This window comes from Musa acuminata, chromosome BXJ1-6 (genome assembly GCF_036884655.1).
Source record: "Musa acuminata AAA Group cultivar baxijiao chromosome BXJ1-6, Cavendish_Baxijiao_AAA, whole genome shotgun sequence".
NCBI lineage: Eukaryota > Viridiplantae > Streptophyta > Magnoliopsida > Zingiberales > Musaceae > Musa > Musa acuminata.
The window spans coordinates 10,514,530-10,526,583 of record NC_088332.1 but is presented as its reverse complement, the minus strand read 5'-3'; the positions used below and the strand labels follow the sequence as shown (position 1 = coordinate 10,526,583).

The 12,054-nt window shown below is 40.3% G+C and overlaps 1 protein-coding gene and 1 long non-coding RNA gene across 3 annotated transcripts; one reads left to right on the top strand and one right to left on the bottom strand.

The window, feature by feature from the left end:
- Positions 1-4,743: 4,743 nt before the first annotated feature.
- LOC135583293 (ankyrin repeat protein SKIP35-like) lies at positions 4,744-8,517 on the top strand. The gene is made up of 4 exons (XM_065187108.1): positions 4,744-4,897; positions 5,289-6,296; positions 6,439-6,871; positions 7,526-8,517. Exons 2-4 carry the CDS (start codon positions 5,662-5,664, stop codon positions 8,345-8,347), a joined length of 1,890 nt encoding a protein of 629 aa, XP_065043180.1. The 5' UTR covers positions 4,744-4,897; positions 5,289-5,661; the 3' UTR covers positions 8,348-8,517.
- A 578-nt stretch (positions 8,518-9,095) lies between these two features.
- LOC135676198 (uncharacterized) lies at positions 9,096-10,933 on the bottom strand. 2 transcript variants are annotated; one of them, XR_010514187.1, is made up of 3 exons: positions 10,592-10,906; positions 9,205-10,117; positions 9,096-9,110 (listed from the first exon to the last, which is right to left on the bottom strand). It is a non-coding gene; the product is annotated as an uncharacterized LOC135676198 (long non-coding RNA). The 2 variants fall into 2 exon arrangements; XR_010514186.1 differs by lacking the exon at positions 9,096-9,110 and having other exon boundaries at positions 9,540-10,117; positions 10,592-10,933.
- Positions 10,934-12,054: the final 1,121 nt, after the last annotated feature.

Here is a 12,054-nt window from a genome sequence, read left to right as displayed (position 1 = left end):
ACTAGACAGCTAGATTTCTATGTTATGAGGATGACTCCATGGCTTCTGAAGCACCCTGAATGAGCTAAAATAATTCAAGGTTCAATCTTTTAGATCTCGACTCTCAATTTTTAAACAGGAATGCAGCAGAGCATCTGAATGAGCCACTGGATTTTTTGAGCAGGCATCAATGGGGTTACTTGTTTTTAGTGTTCATCATTAGGTAGGATGTGTATAAGCTGTCAGTGTCAGATTTGATGAGTTGTTATCACTTCAAGCTAGAATGAATAAGATCCCATGTTTTGGGGAACATTTATCCCAAATTCTTCTCGAGAAGAAAACATTATAGGTGTAAATATGCACAAACAAAATGATCTCATTTGTACATCCTGTTTAGGAAGGAAGATGGGCAAGTAATGGGTGTCTTCCTTGATGGATAAGAACAGAATTACTACCTACTAAGCCATCATTCAGATTCTTTCCTTGATGTAAAAGAACTTGCCAAATTTTGGTGCAGAAAAGGAGTTAATTTCTTGAAGGATGATGAAAAATAACAGATTGGATGTATATTAGAAACATGCCAACATTGGATTCAAGAGTGACTATAAAATTTGCAAGGGTGGGAGGATCCCAGCTTTATACCACCTATGGAGGGCATCAAGTTCATAAGGAAAAAAGAAAGTGCATTAAGAGCCTTTTGAATGATGTAAATATAGTGGGGAAGGCTCATTTGCTATGTTTTGATGACCATCTTATGCTCACAAGAAAAATCATTCAAAGTCAACACCAGTTTTGTAATTGTTTGCTGTAGCACCAAATAGATGATCACAAAGGAACACCAGCAAATCCTAACACAATTAAAGAACAGCCAAATCTAGGACAGACCAAGTCTTCTCATTCACGATCACTGGAAAGTCATCCTCTGAACCCACCCATCACCTTTGCCTACATCAACCATGTCTTCTTCACGACAGCACAACCTGCCCAACACAAATGACAAGATTTGATTGTTTGCTGTAGCACAGTCACCTGAATAGAATTCCACAAGGTCCATAACAAAGCCATACCAACAGCCCCATGTCTGCTATTGGCAGTGTAGATGTTGATTGTCGTACTCTTTCAAGAAGGAAACCGCAATTATGTTTTAAATCACTTTATCAAGGGAAGAAAAAAGATATAGAACACTACCAACCCTGGCAACACCAAAAGATTTGAGTTGCAGCAGGAGTCTCATGATCCTGCGGCATAGATCAAGACCAAAGGCCCAATAAAAGCTTATATCGGTGGTGGAAGATGGGCTTAAATTTAGATGGAATCCTCGTAAGAGATGAATCCAAGAGGCCGAGGCATTACTTCAGCTGGAGGAGAATAAATGGTACAAAAAGAAATGAAGAAGAGAAAGGAGAAGAAGACCATATGAAACCAAACAAATTAAAACCAGAATATTATGTGTAGATACTTAAATTAGGCAGGGTAAAAGCTAAATTGTTCCAAAAGCCTGCAGTGTATATCTATCTATCAGCTGATATCAGAAAGAGAAAAGGTTTCTGAGATGCAATTTGTGCCTAGTGAAACAGAGCAAAGGAGTGCAGGCAAGGCTTCTATGCTTCAGTTGCTGTTCTCTTCTTGGGTGATTGTTCTTAAATCTAGATTGGTCTGTATCATGCAGAGAGTAAATATTTGATGGGGAAAACATGTAATCTCTACCTGATTGCAGTTTGATGGATCCTTTATCAGCCATTAATTTGATTGTGCAGGAATTAATTAGCATGTCTGCGGGATTGAAGCCATAATCCAACTATCTTATTAACAACACTATATGTTAAATAAGTTTGGACAAGTTGGATAGAATCTAACATCTTGTAGAACAGCACTCCACAAACATGGTGGCCATGCCTTACACCTGCAACACATCCAGAAAAAAACAAGGTTTTGTTGTCATGACCTGCTCCAGTCTCTTCTACTCCAAGATTCTATGTTCTCTGGGTAGATACTAAAATAACCATGCAGCAAGAGCACATTGTGAGACTACATCAACATTTTGCACACTCCTAATCCAAGTTTTTTTGGAGGACCACAATACTTGTCTGAATCAGCAATATCATGGACAGCATCATAAATTATGACTTGGCACTAAAAGTTGTGCACAATGAGAAGTAGTCAAGTCATTGTTGATTGATAGAATGTGCCAATGAAGGACTAATCTCACAGAGAGCATGTGCCATGCAATGCCCCTTTCATTTGGTTGTTCAGATGAAGACACTGAGGGTGTTGGTTGAGAAATCCATCTCAACCTCAATCATTGCATAAACCTACTAACTATTAGATTGGATCCTTTCATAAATGTATGTGAAATGGACCCAATTTTATTTTAACTATTGACAGGGAGTAAACCTCAAGTAATTGAACCTCATCAACATTTTTCTTTCAACCCAGGGATGCCAGTGATCTGGTTTCATTATGAATATGAACAGCACACAGATTTGTTTTTTGGCAGGATCTTGAATGACCATGACAACCAGTACAAACTCTTCTCAGGTGAAGAGGACAGACATGCTTCTTTTTCTTTTCTTCTCCATCTCTTGTTATAAGCAATTATGCTACTCTTTGGCACACAGAACAAGGGACAGAAGAAACCAGATTTCATGAGAAAACCATCTTACAAAACTATATATGTATTCTGATGCACCAATCTCAGTTTATATGGATCAGATTCCATCTCCTTTTCCACCAAACATTCTTTAGCAGGAAATATTTGTCTGCATGCAGTCCATGTAAGATTCCAAATTCTCTTCCAGAGAGCTCCCATGTTTGCTGACTGGGATTAGCTCCAGCCTTGCAAGTTGCAATGCCAAACAAAAAGTAGCAGACTGCAGGCATCTGATCTCCATGTTATGAAGCTGTTGTGCTTCAGAAGATTAAGAGATGAATAAAGGAGCTGCCTTCACACTGTGGAAATTACCAAATTGGAGCATTTTTGTTTTTCTCTTTTTGATTTCAATTGATTGTCTCATAATAATTGTGCCCAATTTCTCTGGTGACAACAGTCAACATCTAAGTTTTTATGACTCACTATAAACAGTGACAAGTGACCATCATAAGTCCCAAGCATTCCAACTGGCATTCTATCTTAAAATTATTTCTTTTCTTAACTGATATAATTATGATTACCAACGAATGACACATGACCCCTTACCTCCTCAATACACACACACAAAAAGAAAAAGAAGAAGAAGAAAAATAATAATCCAATTCTCTCACTTGCCATCCATAAGAACATGCACAGGTATTGGCCAATCATTCCATGGGGCCCATCCACTCCCTGGCTGTCCGATGCTATTTCTTAGATTCTCAACTTCACCGCACTGTTAGCCATCAGAATTAGCATCAGCCACACTGTTATTTTATCATGACATATATACATACATATATCTATATAGTGACAAAAACAAATAGTCATCCCTAAGAAGAAGCTTTAATGATGTTTAAGCATTTTTATGAGTTGAGTGCTCATTGTTTTGTGGCAAAATGAATTAATTATAATTGATCACACTTAGATGTCATGATAATTAAGACGATCATAGACAACTCGATATCGGATAGGACGGGCATCAACTTTGTAACGGGTGTTATAAACCAACGACGTGTCGCTTCTTGTAAGCTACCGGAGCTTCGTTTTGTCGCCACCCGTTACGGACGTGGCGAGCCCATCTCTTTGTGACGATCGTTCTGTACCAACCGCACGCCTGACTCGCACGTGAGAAGCAATTATTATATAGGGACAATTGGTCACGCGCACCACGTGCAACGGGGGGCCCGGTTGGTGCAGGCAGGACCCACCGACTCGAATAATTGGAAGGGAATTGGCGGCTTGCTCTCAAAAATGCCCCTTTTGGTGGGTGGAAATCATGGTGTGAGTTAAGCAGGACATTAGGGTTCTCAAAAATGCCCTTTTTGGCATTCAATAAATCCTAATTAGCTTATCTAAATTAAAAATCTAATTTTAATTCTATGCTTACACTTATATTATTTGCATGATGGTTGTCGAGAATTTTAATTTTAATTTTACACTTATTTTATGCTTACACTTACACTTATGTTCTAATTTTAATTTTAATTAAGCTCTCTTAATTAAAGGGAGCTTCATACGAGAGAGGGAGAGAGAGAGAGAGAGAGAGAGAGAGAGAAAAAGGTGAAAAAAAAATCTACGAGAGAGAGAGAGAGAGAGAGAGTATTCTAATGATTGAGGTGGGCCACATGGAACCCAGAGACTGGGTCCCACCACAGTAAAAGAAAAGGCCCATTGGTGGCGGGCCCCATTGCATGGTGGTGACTGAACCTTCATAATATATATGATATATTAATAATATTGGAAAATAATATATATATATATATAGATAATATTAGAAAAGATTATATATATATATATATTATGAGATAAGAAAGGAAAAACAAATTATATATATATATATATATATATATATATATATATATATATATATATATATATCCTCTCTCTCTCTCCTCTCTGTATATTTATTGATAAGAAAGGAAAGAGAAAGAGAAAAATATCAATACAAGTAGATGGAAAATAATAAGAAGAAAAAAGAAATATATAAATCGCCAGTTATTAATGGTAAAAGGAAGGATGATAAGAAAAATAATATGTTTCCTTTCATTTTTATTTATGATAAAATGAAAAAGAATAAGAAAAATTGTAATCTGTTTCCTTTCTCTCCTTTTAAAGTGTGTTTCAAATGGCTGGAAACTTATAAGAATGCAGGCAGGGCAGCAAAGAGGGGCTCGTCTCCCTCTCCGTGAGGAGTTCCATGGATTCTGGGACTGAGCTCTCTCCCTCTTTCTCTTTCTCTCTCCCTACCCCCTCGTTTTGCGCCCATCGTAGTTCCATGTCCTGAAGGTTGCCCTCTTTTCCGCTCCGTTTCTTGTTTCTGGTCCTCTCTTTTACACCCACGCATATCTTCACTTCCGGTCTGTAATCATTTTCTACTGCTGTCTGCCGCCTTTTCTCCTTCGCTCCTGCGTTAAAGACCTCTTTTTTATTGGTTTTCTTCTCGCTGATATGATCGTGGGTTCGGTCGTCAGGAAGTTTCATTCTCGATCGCTTCGTTTGTGTTTCGTGCTTGTAGTCATCCTTTCCCTTTTGCACTAAAATCGTTCTTTATTTGGGTTCCCCTTTGTATTGCCATGGATTCTTTCGTTAAAAAATCCTTCTTTAGTGATTGTTTAATGGTATGGTGGTTGGGATGAATCAGATTCTTGTTTCAGGCTTTTGCTATATTTATTTTCAGGTGCCGGCGGTGGATTTATCTTCTTTTTGCTGAAGAGTGTTAGGGCTAAGCGGTCTGCGCTGCTCTTTTAGTTGATGATGTTCCCTTGTGGTTTTGCTTCTTTGATGGCGGAATCGTGATGGATGAGGGTGGAATTGGTTGCTGAAACTCAAGATTTTCCGGTACTTGAGGTGGATTTATGAACTGTTTGTTCTTGTCGGTGCGGAAACGATCGATAATTGTCCTTTAGCCGTTGTTCCTCTTGAAAGGCGATGATTCGCTGCTTATGCAAACGATTGATTTGATTGAGAGACTGGATTTGGTTGCAAAAAAGTTGGATTTTTATGGGGAAAAGCTGTCGATAACTCGGTTGTTTGGTTGGTTTTTGTGAAAAATGGAGAGCGAAAAAAAGATCTTGATGGTCGATGAGAATGATTGTGGAGATCTGGTGAAAGATTGTAAACCAGAGGACATCTTGTGCTCAGAGATAGTAATGGATGAAAATGGTGTACTTTGGTACGTGGATGGTAATGACGGTTTTGAGGGCGAGAAGGGTGAGGGAAGCAATGTGCTTTTTGCAAGGGAGGCTCCTCTCTCGACAAAAGACCCTCTGACCTCCAAAGATTATAGCTGTGGCACCAACAAGTTCAGATTGATGGAATCTGAAATCCGAAGGAAGGACAAAAATAAACAGGAGAAGAAGCTCAGCAGGAAGGATAGGATCGAGCTTGGTCGTTTGTTTCAGGGTGCATTGAGTTCTCAGGATTTAGAGCTCGCTGAGAACTTCATTCTGTTGGCAGATCCACAAACTCTTAATGATATGCTGTGCATAACATTAGACTCCATATGGTTCTTGACAACTAAGCAAGAACTGAATGGTGTTACTGGGATGATCAAGAAGATCGTCGCCAATGGAGCTAATGACTTCACGAGGGCTACCCTCAGGACATCGTTTCTGGCTTCATGTGTTTCTGCATGTCAGAGCAAAACAATGAGTTTGGCTGATACAGTGGGTATCATGGCCCAAAGGTATCAAAGTCTCCAACCATCTCAATTCCCATTCTTGGACATGAATAATTGTGATTCTTTGCATAATCTCCTTTGTGGTAGGAAAAGTAGCATCTTGTTCTACGGATGATGAACTTGTGCCCTTCTCATCCTCTTTTGTCAGGTTGCATGAGCGTCTTCGAGAATGTCATGGTGATGAAGTTTTGAAGGCAGAAGCAGGTGTGAAGGTCCAGAAGTTCACAGACTGGGCTTTGAAGTGCATTGGGATTCACTCTCGGTGCCGAAAGGATAGGGACAGAAGGAATTACAGCACAATTTTTGAGGTCCAACTTCAGTTGTCAGCTTTCAAAAGCTTTTTAGATCTTGCTGGCAACAGCCTTACCGGAAAGGATTTTACTGAAGCTTTTGACGCAGCATGCTTCCCTCTTACTCTATTCTCTAGCTCGTTTGATCCGGGTTGGGCATTTGGAATATCGGCAACTGTAATACAAGGATTACTTGGGATGCTAGTGGAGGGTGGTGCGGACAATGTAAACCAATGCTTTCTCGAGGCTTCAAGATTTGGAAGTACAGAGCTTGTCCGAATCTTGCTACAGGTATTCATCTACTTCTAGTTTGGTAATTGAAGTGCCTTACTTTTAAGTTGTTTTACCTTATATATTGGCTATCCGTCACCCCACGTACTAGGGAAAATACAAGTAGTTGAAACATTTTCTACTTTCAAGGAACCTTAATTTCTTTCGAAGATGTGGTAGTATTTCTTCTATGGGCAAACCTGATGCGTTGTACCAGTGGCTGATCTTTATAATTATTCCTTAATTAAATGAATTGGAATTTTTGGTGAGCAAAAGGGAACCATCAATCAACGGTTGGACTTCTTACAGGAATAGGTTCTAGGATATTTCACGGGAGCTAAAGGTGGAAAAGGTTGCATTAACTGTCACTACACATGATGCAAAGATTATGCCATCACCAAGTGTGGTTTTACTAGGTTTAGCTGTCCTAATGAATACTTTCCTTAAAGATGGCCAAAACAATTATTTTGAAGATCTAATGGACTCTTTTTTGGAATCAAATTACTGGCTAAGATGGCTTCCGACTTGAGTTTCAACCAGACACCAGAATCAAATAATTTCTTGGTTTGACCAATTAAATAAAGCTGCTGGGAAATTAGTTTATACAATGATAAACCTAGATTCAGCCGGATATGGGAGTTTTGATTCGCATTCACTTTTTCTTTCTTCCTCCAGATTGCTCAAAGGAACAGCTTGGATGTTGATGTTGAACTTGCCTTAGGCTTTGCCTCTCACCACTGTAAGATTGGAACCATGGAATGCTTGGTGGAAGAAGGGAATGCTGGGGCCTTCCTTGGTCCTTTGTTGCGAGCGGCTGAGAGGGGCTGCATGCAGGTAGTTCAATGGTTTGTCGATCGGGGATGTAGGGATATGGAACTATGCATTGCACTTACTGCTTCCGTCGCTAGCAGCCAGGTGGGTATTGCAGCTTACCTTCTCCCACGCATCCCAGAGCATGTCCTTGCTGCCCTCAGCATTGAGATCCTAAAGGCAGCAGCTGAGAGAAGCAGTGGCTCGCTAGCTGGTGTTGAATTCCTTCTGCGCAACAACTTCCTTGGTGACCCTGTGGCAACATATGCCGTGGCTGACAGCATTGCCGAGTCCAGTGACGATGAGGCTGTGGCCCCTGACCTGAGAGCTTTTCTGAAGGAGCATTGGTCGGAGGCAGCATTTGCTGAGGGCTTGAATTATGGGCAGAACCACTTTGTGAATTTTATGAGGATTCTGAGAAGGGGTGGCTCACCCATCTGTCTCAGGGATCTTCCGCCGTCCCTGGTGACGGCCATAGCGTACCTATCGCTGTACAGAGAGTGTCGGAAGGCAGGTGGGTTGTTGTTGCCGCAGAAACTGAGAGGGCAACTTGTGGAGGCAGCTAGCAAGGTCGCGGGGAGGCCGGTGGACAAGAACAGCCAGGCAGGAGACCTTATGGCAGTTTTGGAGCATCACCTACCGACCTTCTTTCTGCAATCCCCAACCACCACCAGCCCCCCACTATAGTTTAACTTACTGATAGAACATGGAATCAAGGGACAATAAATGACTTTGCTATAGCCCTTTAGCTAATGGAACTCTGTGTTCTCTTTGGTGTTCTATGCTTCTGCATCAAGAGTTGCATGGAACATTTTAATGGCAAGTCAATTGAGGGTATATCTTGAAAATTTGATCAAGCTAAAGTTGAATCTGCTGCTTATAATCACATTGCAGTACTAGTCTCTGAGCATTATTCATGAAGAGCGACTGGTTTATACCACAATCATGTTTAATGAGATGTTATCATCAGCAACCAAGAAGTGTCAGATGCTCACATTATGCATTGTGTATTGGACAAAGACTTATGCTTGTGGGTTTAACTGTTTGCAAGATAGATGTATATTATACTGGAACAAGCGTAAAAATATAAAGAAAAAACCCTAGCTAAGGTTCAAGAAGCCTTACATCATTCTGAAATCTTTACACCATAATCAACCAGAAAGTTGGTGACCCAATAATCACAACAACAACCACAAGATCTTGATTTTGCTCCATCTGCATCATAAATCTTATTCAAGTCTCCAGGAATACAGTGATGTAGCCAACCCTCAATTATCTGATGTGCTATAAATCAAACAAAGTAACTATTGCTTGCTGTGAATACTGTGTATCATAGAAGTATAGTTGGACTTGAATGAACTGTATCATTCTGTGGAGACAAACAATTTACCCATTAAACAGAACAAGAAATCCATATATTTAAGTCATCTTGTCTTCCAAAATCAATCCACTGGATGACAAATCAAAATTACTATGTTAGATCCCAACATTGTAATATTTTATATACATGAAAAAAGGACATACTAAATGCACAAGGCTCTCACCTGTATCTAAGATTGCAAATATATGAATTTTGAACACATATCTCTTTCCTTCGACTATGCTAATGTCACTGATATTTCTTTCCTTTGGCTATGCTAATGTCACTGGTTTCTTACACAATATCTCTTGGTGCTGACATCAAGAAACCAGAGATTGCATGTTCAAGACCAGCAACTTAGATTTGTGAAGTAAAAATTCTGAAAGGAAATAATCCTATGATGTGAGGCTAGAAACAACAACACATTAAATAGCTTAATTTCTTTGGCACATCTTAAAACTTGTAGAAAATGAACAAGAATATTGTGAAAATTTTTGCTACTAACATGAACATCAAGGCTGAACAAGGCCTACTCAATTTATTCACAAGGTGATGCAATCTTTCTTACATCTGAGGGCATGAATGCCAAGATCATGAGCAAAACAAGGATGCCTATTGGAAGCAGCAGCACTGCAAGAGGTGGTGGAGGCAATGTGGGTAGTATCACTGGAAGTATCAGCAATGAGGCAGTGAGGCAAAGCAGAACCAGAAGAGACTCTGCACTGAAGTACTTGGAGGAGAAGGCTTTATGGTCTGGTTCTTGTGATCCAACTCCTCCATGCTTAGTTCTTGAAGTAGCTGCAATGCTATGTCTCTTTCTTCTGCCATCCATTGAAGCACTCTAGTAGAGTTGATGCTTCAGAACACACACTACTCTCAGAGATGTCAACAGTTCATGAGACACCACCTCTCACCAACTTGGCTTTCTGTGAGCTAAATTTGCTTGCAGCTTCAGAAACAATCACCCACTTCATGATCAATATCCATGTAGAATCTCACCATGTTTTTAGATGAGCAATGGAGGCAGTCAAAGTAAAAGAGGACAAGAAGCTGCAAATTTAATGGCTTTAGCATCTGTGACCAGATTCACCAGTTTCCTGAATCCATTGATCATTATAGAGCAGTTAGTTTTGTGGTGAGAAACAGAAAACAACGCAATAATTTTATTAGATCAATCTCGAAAGTCAAAGCTCTGAAGGATCATCATGCAATCTCAAGGAATCATTGTTTACACTCACATAGAAAGAAAACATCTGAGAAGATCAACAGAGCAACATCTTTGTAGATCCAAGACTGTGTGCTACATCAATTCCTTGAAAGTTGTTGCCCAAAAAAATCAAAGGAAAAGAGGGGAGAAAACAGTTACTAGGAAGAAACTAAATGGTTCTTTGGATGAGCAAAGTAAGACACAAAATCCAGATAAGAATTTCAACCAACAACATCATGAGATGGGTTGCCCATTAAAATTGCAGCAAATAGAAGAAGGAAGGTGGTTTAGCATCGAAGGCCACTTTATTGGGTTGGCAAACACCCATTGTAAGAAGATGAGAATGGAAGAGAGAGATCAATACCTTAGTTGCCATCTGTTGCCAGTCGAAGTAACATAAAAGGTCATGAAGAAGACACGAGTGATCAGTCAGTCCATATGCTCTCTCTCTCTCTCTCTCTCTCTCTCTCTCTCTCTCTCTCTCTCTCTCTGTGTTCTGAGTTGCTCACATGCAGAGGAGGCGGGGAGGAGGAAGGGGAAGGGGGAGGGGGAGGTCGACGACGAGGTGCTTGGCGATCGACGGCGATGAGATATATACCGTGGGAGTAAAAAGGCACAACCAGATGGGCTTCCGCTGCTCGCTTCTGACGTGTGTGGGGTGGGTGGGGACATGAGAGCGAAAGATGGTAGAAGGTTGAGGGGTGGATACATTGCATCCTATTCATTCTCGACAGGCAACGCTGTCCATAGATATGGGAGTTTGCGGAGGCTTAGATTCTCCTCGATCTAATGCAAAACTAAATCTTCAAACGAAGTCATCGTGACATTGTTAGTGCTTACAGACATGAGTCATGAATTTTTTATTCATCGATCAATATTCTTAATTTGATGATTACAATTTTCAAAAGCTTAATCAATTAGGGAAAAAAATTCAATTAAAATCTCACAAATAACCTAGTCTGTGCTTCACAAACCAAATCTATATGTTAAACTGGCATAATGGATAACCCATAAATATTTATTATATTATATAAGATGAAACAAAAGATCTACGAATGTATAATTCTAATTCAGTATTGTTGTTACATTGAGGTCATCTACTGATGAGTCAGCTCGACTCGATCTAACACCAAAAGTATAGATCCTTTCTAGAGAGCTAACACGGAGGGCTGTTGTGTAGAGTTGCCTAGGGCGTAGGTGTAGAGAGCTTTGTGCTTGTGGAAGGGGTGTGGGAAGATAGATCGCCTTCCTCGTGGGAGTTGTCTCGTAATGCCTCCTCAACTGGCATCAGGGATCCTGCACGATAAGTCTGTATTGGGAGAGGTCTTGACGTGGTCTCTCCAATGCTTAAGTCAAAGAGATAGGGAGTGGATTAGTTAGTTATATTTAGGAGAGTGTAGTGTTCACTCGCTTGCCCCCATTTGACTTTTAGAGCTTGAGTTTTTTATACCTGGGCATCTAATGGCGAGGATGGGGATTGGTGAGGGTCCCCCCTACTCTGCTCGTCAGGTTCCATTAATGGAGGCGACTTACCGATATATTGTCCCAAGGTCGATGTCAATGCAAGACCATCGGATGACATTCTTTGTTTGACTTTTTTGTCATTTTGAGTCAGGCAGGGAATGATCCCTTCTCCAATCGTTCGAAAAGGAGGTGGCGGAGGCAAGCCATGTCGCTGGTCATTAATGCGGGGGCATAACTCTTTCAACAAGGATTAATTCTTACGAGCTCTCTTTGGGAAGTTAAAACAAGACACACTAAGGATTCGAGTTCCCTTGGATCATAGATTGAAGCAAGCTAATCCAATGGAACTCGAATCCTTAGTGT